Source organism: Chaetodon auriga, chromosome 8 (assembly GCF_051107435.1).
Source record: "Chaetodon auriga isolate fChaAug3 chromosome 8, fChaAug3.hap1, whole genome shotgun sequence".
NCBI classification, from domain to species: domain Eukaryota; kingdom Metazoa; phylum Chordata; class Actinopteri; order Chaetodontiformes; family Chaetodontidae; genus Chaetodon; species Chaetodon auriga.
In genome coordinates, this window is record NC_135081.1 from 13425351 (window position 1) to 13446020 (window position 20670).

The 20670-nt window shown below is 41.4% G+C and overlaps 1 protein-coding gene across 3 annotated transcripts in view; it reads right to left on the minus strand.

Annotated features, from left to right (window-relative positions):
• Positions 1-20101, minus strand: part of col14a1a (collagen, type XIV, alpha 1a) — a 128990-nt gene extending 108889 nt beyond the window's left edge. For 2 of the 3 annotated variants that reach the window (XM_076736635.1, XM_076736632.1), the window contains exons 1-4: positions 20039-20101; positions 17808-17923; positions 6257-6373; positions 349-492 (exon numbers count right to left, since the gene is read on the minus strand). In XM_076736635.1, coding sequence (XP_076592750.1) covers positions 349-492; positions 6257-6373; positions 17808-17923; positions 20039-20052 — 391 coding nt within the window. In that variant the 5' untranslated portion in view covers positions 20053-20101. Of the gene's footprint in view, positions 1-348; positions 493-6256; positions 6374-17807; positions 17924-19663; positions 19932-20038 lie in introns of those variants that run through there. The other variant, XM_076736633.1, reaches the window with a different exon arrangement.
• Positions 20102-20670: the final 569 nt, after the last annotated feature.

Here is a 20670-nt window from a genome sequence, read left to right on the forward strand (position 1 = left end):
GAGAGTACAGCACATCACAACAAATTTGAGTGCAGAATTACAATTGAGAGAAGAGGAAAGGAAATGAGAGTAGAAAGGAGGAGAGGAAGCAGAGAATAGGCTATGAGACAGGAGAAGGGGGAAGAGAGCAGAGGAAAGAGGAAAAAGGAAACAAGAGGAAACAAAAGTAAATAAAAAAAGATTTGAGAGTCGTGTAGTATCAAATAAAATGGAGGGGCAGAGTGGAGTGAAGACCCCATCAGTGGACACAACAAGTAGCACAACAGTAGAGCAGAACAGAGTATGTGGAAGCAACACATTAGAGGAGAGCAATAGAACAGAGGTAAAAAGTAAAATGCATGAACACACCTTTGTGTCTGCCCTGAAGTGGTCTGCTCTGCTCAATCCCACTGACAGCGATGACACTGACGGTGTAGTCCTTCGAGGGGTTGTAGTCTGTTATCAGCACCTTAGTGTCAGATTTAGACACTATGACCTCCCTCTGCTGACCACCTGATCGAGAGAGAAGGGGAAGAATAAGAAGCAGAGGGGTGAAGGTTAGACTCAAGGATGTTTTGATTCACTGTTTTCATTTCTTGTTGCTATATTCAGTTGCTTGGAAGCAAAATATTAGTATTCTCCCTACTGAGCCAATATGAAGTTAATTCAGCAGAGGAGCTGATTAACATTCTCCACTCTGAAGGCAGGCAAACATTACGTTCAAGGTTGAAATATTTTATTTTATCAAGGATTTGATAGTGGAGCACAGACCTTCACAAAAATACTCAAATGACAAAAAAAAAAATAATAATAATAACAAAAAATCCAAACCCAAGACACTTTGTGGGTCCATGGTTGATTCGGTTTTTTGATGACGTTGTTATTTTTAGAGCGAGTGGGTGAAGCTTACAGAAAGAATTAGTTAGTTTCATGTTTGAGCTCGGGAACAAACAATTTGTCCCTGAAATAAATTGTCAATCCCTCACCGAGAAACAAGCGTGTGTGCGCTTCTGTCCTCTCCTTAGCAGTTAATCCCCATCAGGCCAACAGGTCATGTTATTACCCCATTTTAATTTTGACCCTGCAATCAATTCGCCCATCAATAAAGGTGCGTGTGTCTGTGTGTGTGTGTGCTTCCTCAGCTCTTCTGTCCCCTGTGCCTGCAGAGTGATGACTAATGATGCCTTTAGGGGAAGGAAGATAAATCCTGCTAAAGAGGACAGCAGGTCAGGTGAGGTAACTGCATGAATCAGTGTTCACACCACAAACAGGAACTTCAGTCTGTGCAGTGGAACCAAACTACTGTCAACTAACCAAATATGTGGCCTTAAAGTGAAGGGCAGGCATTCGATGTGACACCACATGACAACTGCTGCACTGCTAAACAACCTCTGAGAGGTGCAACATATAAACTGACCATCTGTCCAATTCATACTTTTTATTTTTTGAATGCTTTAAACTGAAATTCTTACATATTGCTCCTTTAAACTATATTAGACTCATTTCCGTGCCCACACAGACCTCCTCTTCATGAATGAAATGGATTTATTAGGTGTTAACAGCAAGGGATTTACCTGCAATCACCTGTTTAGTCTTTTTAATGGAAAGAACTGAGCCTTATTATTTTCAACACTCGGTGCATGAATCCTCCTCTCTCGTTTCATTTCCGTTACAGGCTCAAAGTGCTGACAAACAGTTTCTTAACACTTAAAAGAAATGGTTTGACATTTTGGAGAACGTGTTTATTCACTTTCTTGCCAAGAGTGAAATGAGAAGATCAATACCACTTTAACGTCTGTACGCTAGATGCGAAGCTACAGCCAGCAGGCAATTTGCTTAGCTTAGCATAAAGCCTGGAAACAAGGGGAAACTGCTAGCTTCACTCCAGTGTCAATATTCCGTGACTTCCTTTTTTTCATTAATAAATTGTAATGACAACTGATATTACGCCGAAATTTGTGTTCATTATGCACCAACCAAGTGCAGACAAGACACAAATCATTGACTCTGATTGGACAGAAGTTAGATCACAGTCACCATTTCAGTGCATTGGTTGTTTTCTGTTTTAACCAATCATCTATCTGCAAGTACAAATTATCGCTGTCTCTTTGCATCTTTCTCATTGGATGATTTTTCTCAGTAATATATATAAAAGTGTGTTTTGTCAGGCAGTAAACACGGTAACAAAGCAGGGCAAGACTTTAGCATTCATCACACAGTGTGGTGACAGAGGGGCCCTTCACAGGCTGATAATTTGATTATCTGTAACATCAATAATGTCGGATGAGATTGTTTCACCCAACCAAACATGCAGAGGCCACAAAGGATTGTTGTGTTGGAGATAAATACAGGAAATAAATACAAGCCGTGAAGGAAAAATGATTGTATTACACTTTTTCTAACCATTCATTTTTATATAATATGAAAGAAGTACGGTAAGTCAGTAACACACGCTCAGTCTAGATGACTAATCACACAGTTCAAGGTATGCTTACATCTCACTGGAACTTTTACAGCCAGGAGAAATATCCTCCAGCAAAATCCATCACAGTACCATAAAAGTGTCTGAGAAAATTATGACTAAAACACTGATTAAAATGAGACTAAAATTAAAACTGAGCTCCACTTACTAAATCTTGACTACAGCAAAACAAAACACAAAGATTAAATGTGACTTTAAATCAACTGCAATTTTCAGTAAGCGACTAAAGTGACTGAAAATAAATTTGAAATCCTTGTCAAAATTGAAACTGCTTCACTCTCTCCAAAGATCACAAACACGCCTACCAGCACCTCCAGAAAGCTCAGTGGTAAAACTTCTATTTTATAAAACCTGGACACAGAGAAAAGTAAATATGACTATTTGTCATTTTAGAGGGAGCGTATATCAGTGCGAGCAAGTGTTCTCACCAAAATGCTGGGCCGAGATGCTGTTACATCAAGAAAACTCCCCGTAAAATCCACAAATCGCCATTTTTACTTTCATGTTTGTGCACAGATTAAAGAAATGTTAATCAGTGAGCTTCAGAGGTGAACTTTGGATCAGGTCAGGCTCGCTGTTTCCCCCTGCTTCCAGTTTCTAAGCTAAGCTCATCGACTCTACACTACTTCTACTTTGACTACTACATACTTCATCTAACTCTTAACAAGAAAATAAACATGCAGAACTATTCCTTTAAATGTGTGAAAGTCAAAAGTTGATCAGATTTGTTTCCATGATATCCAAAACAGCTTGCCATTTGTGGGATGACTCAACTGTGGAAAACTCATTAAAAATCATCATCTCTCCATATTAAGCTTAATTAACAAGATTTTGGAAAAAACATGGCAACCAACTGATGCCTGACTTGTTTTCACATTCATTTTAAACCAGAATAAATATAAAATGTTGGCTGGAAGTTCGTCGCATTCTGCTTAATAAGAATGCTTCATCACAAATGCGAAACAGGCCTGGCACAGCTGTAAGGACGCACACAGTCATGATGATTTTCTTTGCAGTGGCCCAAAAATGCATTTCAGTGCCCCAAGTTAAGGTAAAATTAGAGAAAGACATTAATCTATAACACACACATGAACACAATGTGGCTTCATTAGTCTGTTCAATTATACAATAAATACTGTGACACAAAGACAGAGACAGAATAATGATAAAACTCTGTATATATCAACCTCATTACAGCACTAACTTACCCAATCTCCGCCTTTTTTGTCTTGCTGAAAATGTCTAATATCAAGGTTTTAGTTACAGTCCTGTGTCTTTTACTGTTTTCTTTCACTCTTTTCAAACTTTAGAGTCAAACTTTAATGATATTTAATGACCCCAGCTTTGTCCTCATGAAACGTTGTTTCTAAGGCATCCCCATTTTCATCTGTAGCATTAGCATCGATTTCCAGCTAGCATTAGCATCTTTTAGCATCGATTTCCAGCTAGCATTAGCATCTTTTAGCATCGATTTCCAGCTAGAATTAGCATCTTTTAGCATCGATTTCCAGCTAGCATTAGCATGTGAGAGTGAAACACCTGTTGACAACAGGCTGTAGTGCTGCCCTTCAGTGGAGGTGACCAGATTAACCAGATGCACATTTACCAAAACAACCAGACAGTCTTCGTCCCTGAAGTCTTCTCTCTTGTCGAACCAAACAATGCTTTGTGAGAACAGTTCCAGCAAAATATAAACCTCACCCTCACGTCGCTAGTCCAAGTTTGTTTTTAGCGGTGGAAGGTGCTCGTCGTAGCCCCCCTGTGGTCGCTGTGTTTTCGCTCGACACCGTCAGGGGGTAGTGAAGAGCTCCTTCCGCTTTGGTGAACCACAGTGAGGCAAAGAAGACCCTACACTGTAAAACTTAATTGGACGAGCGACAGAAAGGTGATATTTCTCCTTTCTATGAGGTGTTTCAAACACTATTTTCGATTTTATGGACTTTAAGGATGAGGAGTAACTGATTGGGACTGCACAAAACAACATCAGTGTGCTTCCACAGTGTGATGCATCACTGCCACAGTAAACATGTACAACCTATTTTATACCTCTGGGTTCTGCATCACTTCTTGTACCTTTCAATGCTTGAAAAGCAAACACACTTTCCAATACCCAAATTATTCCTCTAATTGGCTGCAGCAGCAGTGTAACAATAAGTTGCAGTCGCATACAGTAATAACGGAACTTTTTCTGCAGGGTTTGGCTTCATCTCCACTGAGATTTGAGAGAGTAAATATAGACATCTGGCACTGATAAATAACACAGATATGCAAGTACACACAGACACAGCCCACACTATTTGAAATTCAGATTTGTTGGCAGGCTATTGAACAGACTTCCAATAAGAGCTTGTTTTAGTGTAATTCATGCACTGTCATAGAATAGGGAATAGAGCAACTGGACAGAGAATTACAGGATAAAGTTAAACATGTTTTGATGCAGTGAGACATAGGTTAATGTATCCACGAGGATCCAAGCTGATAATGGGGGAAAATGACATGGGATTTTGAAAGAATGCAAGCATTGAGGCAAAACAAGATTGTCATTTCTGCTGGCAAAAATGAGTCATCTGCTTCGACCTAAAAACCCGAATCTTTATCCAGTTGCACTTCAGTTGTTCCCTCTCAGGCTCTCAAGAAAAAAAAAAAAAAAAAAAAAAGGATATTGTGTTGAGCCGATAGGTTAGCTGCCACTCTGACAGCTCCTTTTGTGATCTAAAATGGTGTTTTATTCTCTACAAAAGGACTTCAGCCAGTGTTAACAAGCTTCACCGTGGGTGCTGTTCACCTCATCTGACTCACACAGACTAATAGACAGAAGAGACTGGACATCAGCACACAGGACAGGTGCTTGAGTCCTCATGCCTTCTTATTACCAAAGAAGGCTTTACTCACCACATAGTGTACAGATACAGTGAGGATTTCGTGAAATTACAAGTTTTTTACTGCATTTGCTGAATGCTGGCGAGCAACTGCTGCACTCCTCCCTGGGAGGAAGTGGCCATAAATTTCGGTTTTCATTCTGTTTTCAGCTGTCGGACACAGCGAGAAATTGTCAGACGAGGCATTTCTCGCAAAGGGTTGTTTGTGAAAAAGAAGTTTTATGTTACAGAGCGCTTATTCAGTCCTCCTTATTCATTTTTACAACGGCTATGAAAGAATTGTCTGCGGTGTTCAGCACAGCATTAATACGGACCGAATGCACGCAGCGGCGCTGCAGTAGATAAGGAATTGATGTGAAGGAGATGTATGGCTGTGAAGGTAGGTGCACTGTGATTACATGATGAAGGAGACGTCAGTGGGAATTAGGCTGATTATTGAGTACACTGTGCATGCCCAGAAAGAGACGAGGTCATGGCCCGTGTCTGTACAATGATTGACTACTGACAGACGCAGGGTAAAAGCAGGATGTCAGACGTCCATCATGCCCACACAACCACACAGTAATAATGCACTTTAATGCTGAATGAATGAAAGCTTATGGCTGTCGTTGTCTTCCGTCTGACCTGGGCTGAACTCCACCATGAGTCCCATTTTCAAATCTGCTGACAGTTTCCATGTACGCAGCAAAAACACTCCTTTGTCTCAAACTTGGCTGAGGTGCAGGACAATCTTTGTGTCCTCCACATCTCTCAAGAGTGTGATCCCTTCAAAGGAGCTTTGATAAGAAGTAAATTACATAATCTGTCCTGACAGAAAATCCAAGTCATAATGGGATCCTTCCCCCAGAGATATCAAAGTTAGGTCCCACTGATCTTTGGCACAGAAGTGTGTGTCTATACCGCCAAATGATCCTACCTGGTATGCTGTTGTAGAGGAACAGATAGCTGTCAAAGTCTCCTTTGGGTTCCTTCCATGAAACAAGGAGTTTGCTTGAGCTCAGCACTTTGAAACGCAGCCTCCTCGGAGCGGGAACTGAAAAACAATTAACCATATTAAAATCAGCTTCAGTAAAGCAAGAGAATGATTGGAAATAAGCAACATGTAGTTTTTGATGTTAACTGAAGCGCGCCCAGCCACCAGTCAACATGTGTTAACATGACAATAAGTCAGCGGTTAAACCCAGCACCACAAAATCTGTCCAAAAACCCACAAATGAAAAAGACTCAAAGAGGAAATGAATAAATGGATGGACTGAAGGGCTGAGAGAGGGCTGAGTGAATTTCAATTTTGAAGTTCCCGTATCCATGAGAGCAACACATAAAGCAGGTCAGCATGGCATACAGCTCAGCTTCAGTTTGCCTCAGCTCAAAACAGCATGAAAAAGGTTTTAAAAGACACAGATTTAGAAGAAACTATTTCCAGTCAAATTCTCTATATAAGATCCATTCCACGGAGAAGTGATGTGAGGAAGGACGGCTTAAATTTCTGTTACAGAGCGCTGAGGAGAAGGAAAACAAACAAACAAACTGATGTCCTGTGTTAGTGTTCATTTCTGATCTATACAAAAACATGGAGACATGATGATGGTTCACAGCAGCATCCTCAGCAGCTCACTGCACTTTCCAGCCCTCTGTCAATGAAAACTGCAGTGGCCTGTTAAAAATGGTGACAGCAGCCGTTCTGTGTGTGTGTGTGTGTGTGTGTGTGTGTGTGTGTGTGTGTGTGTGTGTGTGTGTGTGTGTGCACTCTGTGGCGTCTTCCGCTTAGACAGCATATTTTGTACAATCAAAAGGTGGAAGAGGAGCAGAGAATTTGACTGTTTTTGATCTACAGACAGACAGACAGACAGACAGCTGAAGAAAGGAACAGACAGCAGCAGCAGCAGCACAGTAACGTAGTATTATGGAATACTACAGATTCACCTCAGATGGAAACAAAAGCCGCTGACATGACCTTTATGTCTGCGACACATATCACCATTTCAACAAATATTCAATGTTAGTTTCCATACAAAGTTTTCCCCATGAAACACTGATTTTTAGATTATGCTTCTACAAAGTTTCTATCAATGAGTAGACAGTCATCCATGAATCTGATGACACTGCCGATGTAAAGACACTTTAGTTGCCAGCACTCTTTAAAAAAATGAAAACGAACATGTCCAGAAAGGAAAGAAAGGACCAGTGAACTAACCATGAGGTCAGGAGAACTTTTTTAATATGAGATTCTTCTTTGCACTTTGGTAATAGAAAATAAACTGAAATAGGTTTGAAATAGTAAATGAAAAGTTTTTTGTAATCATTTAGGGCTCCATCCATGCTCTAAAAAATAAATATGTATTATTATTGTAGTATTTCTGATTCAAATTCAATGTGACAGTTGTGTAATTTCATGAGAATTTTGTAACACAAAAACAATTTTCTCTGGATGCATGTCAGTCAGGAAACCAATCTGCGGCAGTCTATATGAATGAAGAACCAGAGTGCAATCTCCAGCTACGCTGTGTCTGGAGGCATCCAGGGAGTAATGTTAATGAAGTACAGTTTAAAATGTCAAAGAATCCCTTTGAGCTGTAATAAACATTGAAGGACCCCTCACCTTAACTGCTGACCCACATTAGTGATCTGACAACCTGAAACTGATGCTGATCTGCTAATTGATGGCAGCTGATGAATGTTTATAGAGTGCTGGCATGTAAAGACTATACATCAGCCATTATGGAGAAACTGTGTAGAGAAAAAATGGGTGATATGATGAAGACAAACCTTGTGCAGTACTGTGCAGGATTTTCACTCGGTGATGAGAACAGACCTCCATCTTTCTCAATTGGAAAATCCCATTCAGGCCATATATCAGCGAGCACTGCGTTTCCCAAATTGCATTATTGTATTGTTATGTAGTAGGCAGAAAAGTTAGAGATGCCTGTTAGAGGTGGTCCATTTAACCTTTCTAAGAAAGGTGGGACAAAATGGATCGAGTCGGGTCAACATGAGTCAAAAAATAGCAACTAACTGTAGGTTTTCTTTTACTGTCTTAAATGTACTGGTATGTTTACTATCTAGAATATATATCATTGGAGAATACAGATTTTATACTTTTTCAACATTCGAGGTAAAGAAAAAAGTTTTAAAAAATCATTTCAGCCACTTTCCTTGCCACACACCTTTAAAATTTTAGCTGTGTTATTACCTCACAAGTTAATGTCAAGTCCCAGAAGCCAAAATTACAGGATTCAGTCTCAACTTGTTAAAAAAAGGACAACTTCTTGAACTTTTCAACACCAGATCTTATGATGCTGTTTGATCGTTCCGCAGAGAGACATCGTGCAGCACTTTCCAGTTTTACATTTTGCTCACTCTTAAAGTAATCACCACGCCACCTATCAGATACTCAGAATGCATAGGATGAAACGCTATAATTACACCACACAATAAGAATCTATGAATAATTTAAGTCTGTGACAGAGCTGGTAGATTATTACTCTGGTGTCATTTCGTGTGTGCTTGATACTAGGCGAATTGAGTTGGCAGACGGGGTACTAATAACTGAGTGAAAATTGCCTTGAATACCTTGATCTTTGCTTTGCATGTTAATGAACACACACACTCAAAGACATGCACACACACACACACACACACACACACACACACACACACACACACACACACAGACCCCTGAATTACAACAAAAAACTTATGTAAAAATAAATGAGCCAGCTATGACCCTCTTTCCTTCTGTGAATGCATGTCAAGGTCTACAAATTGGAGGCTATTCCAGAGACAGCAACTATGATTAATGAATATGGACATAATAGCTCCAATAGCTGTGGATGCTGACAGAACATGAGGGTCTCTGATATAAATTACCCTTCACGAACCGCCACGTCTGTTCTTGTTTACCACCATACTGCCATAAATATCGTCCAAGAGCACAACATTTCACACTCTCTCTCTGAATCGAAGTGCCAAGATGCTTTTGTGAAAAGCATTAGCCGTCCTCTCCAGATCTCACAATAAGATACTTTCCATAAATATTGTGGAAACCCTGGCTTTAACTCTCCCCCAAACTTACAGAGCATATATCCACATATAGCGCAACAGTATATCACACAAACCAGAGCCATTCATCTGAAAGAGTTACACCACAGGAATCAGCAAGCCCCCAACAGCTCCTTGCATAAGCTTCTTGCCAGGTAGTAAATGCAAGTCCAACCATTTGGCAGATCTTTGGCGACTACTGCTTAGCAACAAAATTTAGCCGTGGTAAATAGTCTAAGTCACTGAAGCCTCAGTGAAAAAAAAAAAAAAGCCCCAGTGCCAGAAAACTATAGAAATCTCTGCAAAAATGGTATCTAACATGTTCTCACCTCATGCTGCTTAATTCAAAGACGCTTTAAAAAGGGTCTAATTTGAGGTGTGAACTTGTGTAATCTCCCGACTCTGTAGGGAGGGCGAACGAGAAAAGTCTTTTAACTGGAGGCCCAGTATGAACTGGAATTATCTGGGTTAGAGCGATACAGGCGCAGCTTGACGCCCCGGTTTGAAAAGGGATGACTCTTCCCAGGATTAGCAGCGGTGAAAGCTAGCAAGGATTCCTGGTAGATGAGTAAATGCTTGCTGTCCAATCCTCTGCTTCACTTCATCTCCTCTCGTCACGCCACCCCTCGTTCCTTGTCTCTGTTTCAACTTCTTCTGCGAGTTTCTTCCCATCTCCTGATTTGGCTCAGCATCCTGCTCTATGTTGGGTTCCTTTCATCCTGCTATGCTCACTTATCCCTCCTCTTCTCCTTCCTCCCTTCCACTCACACAACCTCCACTCAACTCTCTTTTTTTGCTCTGTTGCGCCTCATGCCCTTCCTTTGTCTTCTCTGGCTTTTCTCAATCCCTCCTTTCAGTTGCCTCTTTCCTCCCCTCTCTCCTCCTTCTCATCTCCTCATCCTCTTCTTCCCATCCACTTGTCTTTATTTTGTCTTTGCTTTTCCATTTTTCTCCTACACTGTCACATCACACACATCCTTTGATTCTTCCTCTCTCCCCTCTTCTTTCTCCCTCTTCTCCTCTCGTGCCCCTTAATTTTTCCATGCCTTAACTCCCTGTTTTCCTCCTCCTCTCTCCAGATTAGCCCCTTACCAACTCCACAGTGAGTATTCAAGCTAGAGTAGCTTCACTAATACGCAGGATTTATGGATGACAACTGCTGGCTTGCACTGTCACCACAAGATAGCTACTGTACTGTACGCGAGGGAGATGGGGGAAGTGTGTGTGTCAGTGTGCGTTCAGTGCCAATCCAGCGCAGCAGCACACGTCGTTTGATGTGGCCGGCGTCTTGTTGGTACAAGAACTACTCTGCTCACTGAGATAGCACTTAACTCAAATCCACTCTGGCTTTTTCTTTCCTCCTTCCTTCCTTTTTTTTTTTTTATCTCCTCTGCTGCTCTCATGGAACACTTCACTCTTTTATCACATCTCTTCTTCTCATCCTCGGGTTTAAACTCTCCTCTGCCTCTCCTCCTCTTCCCTTGTCTTCTCCTCTGCTCTTTTATCCTATCTCCTCTTCCTCTGCACCACCTGCACTCCACTCCTTTAGCGGCTTAACGCCCTTTTTCTCTCTTTCATCGCTTCACCTGTGTAAGTGATGCCTTTTTCCCTCAACACTTATCTCTGTTCTGCAATGTGTGTGCAGAGTATGTGTGTGCACAGTGTGTGTGAAATCTCTCTGAAGGACTGGCTGAATATTAAGAGTCTGTTGGATGATCCGTCCCCATGTGCAGTCTGGTGAAGGAAGCAATAATATTCCATATGCCTACCAACCAATGGTGAAAAAAATGTCACCACAAAATACTCAACTGGGTTAATTCTGCAGGAGATGATTGACACTAGGCAAGAGTGAAATACTAAATTGAAGAGGCTGCTATTCCAAGAGCATTTCCAGGTCCAGGTCACTGCTGAGTACAACGCAAATCATACACTGACAATTTATTCATTACGGGATCATTTAAAGGATAATGTATTAGAACTGAGGTCATTATTTCAATGATCAAAATTACACGCAACAAAACGAAATACAAATAATCTGTGTGCTCACTTCGGTTTTACCTCCAAATAAAGTCTTTAAATGCTGCTGTGATCAATATTTGTAAGTGAATTCAAAGCACATGACTCATTCAACATTAATACAGTTTCTATTCAAAAACAATTGAGACGCTGTGGAAAACATGAGTAGAAACAGAATGCACTCATTTGCACTCATGGTTTTACAAAGTGTTCCTGAGCTCATGTAGTAACAACCTTTATACGATCATGTGTTCACTCTCCATCAGTGCTTGTAAGCAACTGAGCCTTTCCAGGACGCCCCTTTCATATCCTATCGCGATACTATCACCTGTTACAACACCTTTCTCTGTCATATCAACTTAAGAGCTGATAATATGACAGTATTTTTTTACACCTTGTTTCCACTGATCCAACTGGCCAAAACAACCAGGTTATTGTAGGTTTAAGATAAACTGCTGTTTTTTCATCTGACGCCTTGTTTCTTGACTTTCTAACTTTGTCGTATGGCATTGTGTTCCCAGACCTCAGCAATTCCTTTGGTCAGGACAATTTTATTATTACCAATAGAAATGACGGCTGGAGCTACAACATATTGCCCAAATCTTTAAATCCTGATCTTGTAGAAAGTGACAAAGCAGCCAATAGGGCCAGCATGCTTTTCTATAAATATGGGATAATATATGAAAGACAAGTACCATCACCACATCTTTTATAAACCAAGGTTACTTGAGTCTAGAAAACTGCGGCCAGAAGTTATATTTCATTTTAAACAAGTGCCATTTTCTTACCACTACGGCAGTTTTTCTCAGTTATTTCAGGAAAACCAGCACCCGAGTGGCCGATTCACAACCTTGTACTACCACAATATCTGCTCAACCCTGAGCCACTTCAGGCCCTGCACGCTATTCCACTCTGTGATTTTGGGGAAGCACGTCTATGTTCCAAATCGCTCGTAGCCTATTTCATGCTTTTCAGACTGCAACTACTTCACCTGGCAGACATTATTCCTTCCGACACTGTGGTACCCATACTGTGTAATTTGGAATATGCATGCGTATTGAATGTAGAGTGAACTGGATATCCTGGGTGATATTACACATTGTGCAGCCCTTTTGTCCCCGTATCAATCCTTGCTATAACTATATCTTTCCCCAAATATCATTCTTAGCTCATGCTCCCATTAATTAAAGTTTTGTAAATTTTCTTTATTTGAAATCGAAGAGCATTTTCTACATGCTCTGACAATAACATCAGGGCAAAATTAGGGAGCCTCCTGTGCGTCATTTCTCCAACGATTCAATGCATCATTTAGTCCAAAGTGGCTGATGATTATGACAAGCAAGATAACCATCAACAGCAGCAGAGTGGTGAGGTGACAGCAGTCTGGGTTTGGATTAATTAAAGGTTTTTAAATTCAAAACAGGTTGTTCCATCTCATCCTCTCTTTTGTTTATGAATAAATGATTTCTCATCATTGGCATCTCTCCCTGTTCATTATAACTGAAATTACTGGCCAACACTTTCACTCATACTAATTCACCAGGCTGCCCTCTAACCACACACACACACACACACACACACACACACACACACACACACACACACACACACACACAGCCCCCCCTTCCAAAAAAAAAACAAAAAAACAGAAGTGCAATATCTTCGTAAATGTGTTCTCAAGCACATAATCTGTTGTGATGTGTCCTGAAACACGGTATTGACCCGGGCTGTCAGCCAATCAACAAAATCAATTACAGTAATTAACTATGCACACAGTAAGCAGGCACACACATGCACAGCACAACGCACACTCATTCACCATCTTTACAAATGACTAACCGACTTACACGGGGAACACGATTGACAATGAAAATAAATGCTTAATTAACAATAAGACATGAAACTGCTGTTTGTTTGGGTTGAGATGCAACGGTGGCAGACTTCCACCATCAGGCATCTCTCCTCCATCTATCCTCCTTCTGTCACTGCTGCTTTGGAAACAGCAACACAAAGTGCCAGGTCACTCCTTGCACCCTCTGAGGATTGAGCAGAGAACAGAATTTACATTTCTCTCTTCAATACTTTTCAAGGCCAGAGAGCAACAAACAACAACAGCGGTCTGTGTCGCACACTGCTCAGCTTTTGCAGTAAGAACAGCATCAGAGCCGGTCCCACAGGTCAGACAGGAGCACAGATTTAGTGTAGCTGAAGCCTCGTATGATGTGCAGACGGCATGCTGTGTCGTAATCCTGTCTCCTGAAAAATCCATTCATGTACTTTACAATGAACATACATTAGCCAAGACAATCTGTACAAAATATAATGGAGCAGAGAACGAGTTTCGTTTTTGCCACGCTAGCAGCCAGGCACTATGGATGCTAATGTCTGTCTGTCTGTGTGTCTGTCTACATCTTTTTATCCAGACTGAAATATCTGAAAAACAATTGCATGTATTGCCATGTACAGACATTTCTAGTGAAATAAGTGGGTATTGTTCAAACCTGTGGTGAATGTGATGGGAATTATCAAGCAAAGGTGTGAGGAATTAGCACCTTGGTGCTTAACTTTTAATGCTGTGGCTGTTCCTTTTTCTCCTTTGTAGTTTAAGGTGAGACCATTTCTTTTTTTTCACTGCAGCAGCAAGACAAACCGTGCATTTGGCTTTTTTTTTTTTTTTTTTTTGTCAACCCACAATTCAGTCAACTGAATATATGTTGTTGGCATTAATCTCCTCTGTCATCACCTCAGTCTTGCCTTCCAAAACGTTTGCTTTTCTCTTTTGGTCCATGGCTATTCCTGACTAAACCCTCATTTCTGCTGCTATTATATAAGGGGAACTCGCAAGGCAGGTGCAATCAATTTAAGTTGATTTGTGATTTACAGATCAGAGGCGCGTGAGATACCAATGGGAGCCTTTTATGAAGTGAACATAAGTACACCATCAGAAATTAGACTAAGTTCAAGGATATAAATGTAAGACATTTTTTATAAATGAGGCTCCTGGTCTGTTTATTCTTGGTCTCCCTTCAAAGGAGCTATTATTACCACATCAACGCTTCACACTCTGTGACAAACTGCCACTGTTGGCCAGAAAATGTATATTGCTCAACTGGATTAAAGACAAACCACCCACAGCAGCAGTGTGGTACAGGGAAAGCTTCAGGGTTCTCCCTCGTGAGAGAATTAGCACCGTTCTTAATGAGAGGTCCTGCACCAGGATGTGGTCTCCCCTCTTAGACTTTTTACCTGAAAGACGTTGTGTTAAAAAGCTGATTCTTACGACAGCAGAGTACTTTAAATGAGACCACTTTGTAGTTATTTGCATTGGTATTTATTTTTGAATGGGAGAAGGACAGGGCGTGAGGGAGGAGGTGTACTGGTGACCTCAGGCTGGATCACACAGATATGATTTACTTATTTTCTCTAATGAAAGTGCATATTGACATATAGGTATATCTGTATATATGCAGAACAGCTTCTCTTTAATATATTTTGTGATGTTGGAAAGCAAGAAAATTTGTTTAATAAAACAACAACAAACAATTGCAATCCTAAAGACATTCCCCTCAGCTTCAGCTGCTGAGCAGTGTTACAGTCTGTTAGCATTGTCACTGTAAACGTTAGCATGCTGATGTTAGCATCTAGCTCATATGAATGTTCATGTGTATCTGTAAGATATTCATGATCAAAAATTGAATTTATTTCTTGTACAATATCTGCTCGTAATGCAAGATTAACATATTCTTTATGGTCATGTTGAAGAAAACTCAAAGCACTTGGTTAATGTTGAGAAAAGATGATTGTTGTAAATATTGAAAAAGTAATCTATGACCTGAGGCACGAGGTGTGATATCTTGACTTTTGACTTCAGGAAGTCATACAAAATTGTAAAAAGAAAAAAAAAAAAAACTTGCATATTAACAAAATGCAAGTATTAATTACATTTCCTTCAAAGTAATTTGCAAAGTAAATTTGTACTATATGAACATATTTTTGTGGGAGAAACTCCAAACTATCAAGTTAAGTTTATGTTATTTCCATTTCAGCACAGCCAAATAATTTAGTGCTTTTATAAAATTACTGTTCAAATTTTACAGTGTGAATAATAACATGTAAAAGGAAATGCTTAATGCAGTAAAATCTGTGATTTCTTGATTTGGATGAAATTATGCATCAGTAAGTGAATCCTCAGATTTGTATTATCTTAAATATCACTAATTAGGTGTGAATGCCAGATGATTTGCTACATTAGCAATTTTTCCTACAAAGGAAAAACCCTGCCTGGACTGACCCCCTCTTTGGTAGTGGGAGTTCCTGATGATATCCAGACATGTGTGTTGTATATACAAACATCCTCCACACACTAATCCTCAAGATCAAATCCCCTCTGACCAGATGTTGCAGCTCACAGGGGACAGACCAGGCAAAAATTAATGGCTATCACATGCTCCCTAATGAAGGGATTGAGCAGGACACCCTCCCATAGAGTCTGGGAGGTCGTCCATGCACTGCTGTGATTGACTGGGATTTGATCCCAGCCTAATTTATGCTGTCACACTTCTGCCTCACCTCTCGTTTCTGTGTCTGCAATGAAAAACATGACCCACACAAGGAGAATTGGAGTAAAATGTGTAGGAGGGAAACAGAAGAGAGGGATGGAGGGAGCAAAAACAAAGGGAAGAAAAGGAAAGTGAGAACTCAATGAGTGTGGGAGAAAAACAGAAGAAAATAGAAAACCTGTACTTTCATTTCAAAGCAATCACTGTTTCATAAGGACTTCCTCTGGTACATAAACACAAAGCAGCCCCGCGCTGATCCATTCAGGGTTTAAAGCAAAAATGGACCCCAAACAAAAACCAACCTCTAGAAGGCCACTGTGATAAAATAAATTGTTTTTAGGGTGAATTTTTTTTTTTTTATCTAGCTGTAAAAACAGATCAATAAAAGGTTTGTGTCACATGTGGGTTATTGATTTTAAACAACTTCAGAAAGAGAAAAATAAATCTTTGGTTTGGTTTCTGTGTGTTCCTGCAAACAAGAGCTGCTGCTTCCCTGCTTCTCTAACTCCACATCCTGGAAGGAATGTGAGCCACACACACACACACACACACACACACACACACACACACACACACACACACACACACGCACATGAAGCAGGGTCAGCTGAATGTTTAATTGTCCCTTGGGTTCATTTTCATATGATCTCTATCCAGATAACTACAGTGGGTCTGACCCTCTGCACTTCATAGTCTGCCAGTTGCAAATACAGACTCCCATAAACTATGCACAACACACACTCACACACGTAGTTGTACACACACACACACACACACTCACACACGTAGTTGTACACACACACACACACACACTCACACACGTAGTTGTACACACACACACACACACACACACACACACACTGCAGTCAGAAGATTCAGAAAAGAGCTCGTGGATCCGTTTGCTGAAATGAACTGAAATTTCTGCATCCCATAGTTGTAATAATAACATCCAACATCTGCCACTGGATCACCTGGCCTCCTGGTCTGGATCACATGATAAGAAAGGATTGCTGGGTAATTTGGCTTTAGCTCTAAATCCAATAAAATGACTGTGTTAATGAATCTTGGAAAGTGTGTCCGAATATCTCATTCAGAAAAAGCCACATCTGTTTAACACATGATATGTTAATAATGCCACATAATGACATATTGACATACAGTATGTTCAGCTGGAGCTCAGATGTGTGTTTCTTGTTAAGGGTGCATCCAGATTTTTAACATCCATGACCAACATTGCTCAGAACAGACGACAGCCCACGTTTTGATGAGACTCAGCTTGATTATATCAGGTTTACTGAGTTGAGGTTGATTGGGAAACACACTGGAGCGTCCTATATTGTGCAGCACATTGCGTAGCAAATCATCACAGCTTGAAGCGCCCCGTTACAACACATTTATTAAAACTCCTCTGAAGCGTGGCAGCATCAGCAGCGGGGTTGCAAGCATGCCGTGCTCCAAGAGTGAAATGGCATGATGATATGAAGGTGATATGATCATGAGTTTGATGTAATCTGATTGGACTGAGCCTGCACATCAGACAGAGAGGGGTGAATGATGTGGAAAGGAGGAGGAGGAGAATGCACAGAGAGAGAGAGGAAGGCAGAGAGGTGAGGGGAGGCTTGAAGGAAGGAAGGAGAGTTGAGTGATGAAGGGAACAGATGGGAAGAGGTTGGGTGGCCAAAGTGGGAAGTGGATGAAGACTTAAAAGCAAAGAAAAGTTGGAAAGGGCGGTAAAGGGATAGGAGATTGCTTGGAAAGCAGGGAAAGAGAGACGGAGGGGATGGTTGTGGGAAGAGAGGGTGAGAAGCAGAGAGAGAAGAGAGAGATGATTGGAGTACAGGAAAAAGTACTTACCTTGACCCTGTGCCTTACAGGGAACATGGGAAACCAGGACCAGAAACACCAGTGGAGCCCACAAACACCACCTAATCTGGCCCGTTGACAACATCCTCACAACCAGCAGTCTAGACCTGCACAGAGAGAAGGAAGATTATGGTGAGAAAAGGCAAAGCAAAGAGGGAAAAAGCAAAAGAGAAAGGCAGCTACAGTCAGAAAGAAAGGGGGGTTTCAGTGACAGAAACACCATGAATGCCATTCAGCTGCGGAGAGTCTGTGAGGGTCAAGAGGATCCACCTTGCCCACATGGCCCCAAGATGCTGATCTGGAATCAGTTACTCAAGTCTAATATCCACTTTGATACAATTACAGAGCAGTAGTCTGACAGTCTAGACTGACCGCAGAGCAGCGGTCGAGCCTCCCGCCTACATAGAGGAGGCCGAGGGCGAAACAGTGGAGGACTTTGTTCGAGGGAAGAGAAAAACTGAACAAAAGAACTGACAGAAGAGGGATGGAGGACAGACTGAGTGACAGACAGGCAGGGAGAGAGCAGTTTGACTGACAGTCCGGAGAAGGAACATGTCATGAGCGCCGTTGTCTGACCACAAGAGCAAACACAACAGCTCCTCTTCCCCCTATCTCATCTCCTCCTTTCACCCTTCACTTTTTGTTCTCTGCACCGTGTCTCCTCATTCTCCCCCTTCCCTCTCTCCTCTCCTCTCCTCTCTCGCCTTCGCCACCTCTCCAGTCTGCCACTCATTATTACACACTGAGGATGGACACAGATAGGTGTCTTATCCTCTGGGGAAACGCACTGACAGTCGTATGAATTAAACAGCACATGCAACAAAAGTGGCTTCATGATTGAGTCGTTCTCTGATGTCGAGGTGGTCCCGTGGTATTGAAAGAACAGCCAGCTCCTTCAATTCAGACAGTGTCAAAAGGCCAGAATAATGACAATGCATATTAATAAGCTTAAAATGCTCCAGGAAATGGGATTGATTTTTCATAGATCAGCCTCAGAACACAAAGAGGGAAATGAAAAGGAGGGGAAATTATTCACTGTTAGTCTATTTCTGACATACACACGCAAATAATTAATGCAAGTACACACACACACACACACACACACACACACACACACACAGAAGTGAGAGTTAATCACACTAAATTGAGATTAGACCCTCTGGAGTGAGGTTCAATTAAAAAACGTGGCTCTCTCTTTACTTATGTGATCCTAATAATGAAACAGAAACGAACATTACAGGCAAACCTGAAGCACAATAAGCCAAAAACTTTTCTCTTGTCTTCGGGTTGCGTAATTTCCTCTCTCCAATCCAAAGGGCAACTCTACAACTGGTTAATTTGTCAATGAAAACCAGGGTAAGGGCGCTGTCCTCATTAAAAACAAGCAGTCTATATGCTTAATGTGCATTAAAGGCTGTGTGTGGAAGACAGTTTGCACACACACTCAAACGCAATTCATCAGAGCAGCAGACCGTGGACGAGCCTCATGCGCGCATCAACTGTTGTGAAAGTGCAAAAAATTTGAAAGGCTTAGAAATGACAGCCATTTATTTCATTGTGAGAAAACTTTCTTGAGACATAAAACATCAACATTTCTTTAGGATTTTTAAGCATCTTTCCACCTGCCTGCGAGACTGCACAAGTTTAAATCAACGACCGTATAACCAAGATGTGTCTTCAGTGATAATTTCAAAGTGCTGCCGACTGGCTGAAATTGAGTTTCTTAGCCAGATTTGGATCAAACTATCAGATTTATTCAAATTAAGTCCCTGCGTCCAAACGCTCCAGCGCCGCACACCTGAGAAGTACACACACGCGCGCACAATGAATGAAATCGCCTTTCATACCTCTCCAGTCATCAATTCAAAGCGTCCTTTTATCCCCAAAGGAAAAAAAAATCCTCTGAACACCAAAGACTGCTGCCTCTCTGTGGGTTCCTCTTTCTTCTTACTCTTTCGCTCCTTCTCTTTCTTTCTCTCACTCCGTCTCTCCAGACACAATTCGGTCAGTCCGGAGTGGGTGTTTCTCTCCTCGTTATTCAGCCATCCCCCCCCTCCAGTTATTCCTCCCTGTCCCAACCCTTTTCGCCCCGGTTCATCATCAGAGAGAGAGAGACAGAAAGAGAGAGAGAGAGAGAGAGAGAGAGAGAGAGAGAGAGAGAGAGAGAGAGAGAGAGCGATAACGCGACCCAGTGCCGCTGCGCAAAAACCTCCGTTGCCAACCTGCAGGTTTCCATCCGGCTTCAGCCCCTCGGGGCCCTTTATGTGCGCCTCCGCGGTCACGACGGGACTTGTCGTGGGGACATATCCGGATTCAGCGGCTTAGAGAAGCCACACGATGACTGCTGGAACTCGTTTAGTGTGTGTGTGTGTTTGACTTGTGGGAAAAGTCAGTCTGAAAATGGCTCAGTGCGCTCGGAGCAGGTGCCTGGCCATGCCCTGCTGCGCTGCCACTGTGGCGTTAAAGGCACAATGACACAGGTTTTCACCTCTGCTCAAAGTTAGATTTACAGAAGAAACTGTCGGACTGTAGCTGTAAAGCCACACCCAATCTTAAAGTAAGATGTTGAATGGCACATTTAGAAAATCCGATCCAATACCAAACATTTAAAATTGAGAAGATGTTATCATGACAGGGGCCCTAATTCTTCTTCAGTGCAGAGTTAAACTTCTGTTTGTTGACTGATGTTTGAGAATCATTTAGGATGTAAAGCTGCAATGCAGGTCAGCAATCACCTCAAAGAACATTTTCAGCAACTTGTGATGTATCAAATATTTACAACAACTTTCAGATTCCAGATGGCTCAGAGCTGGGCTTTTGTGACTGTATCTATCAAGTTGTCCAGTATTTTCAT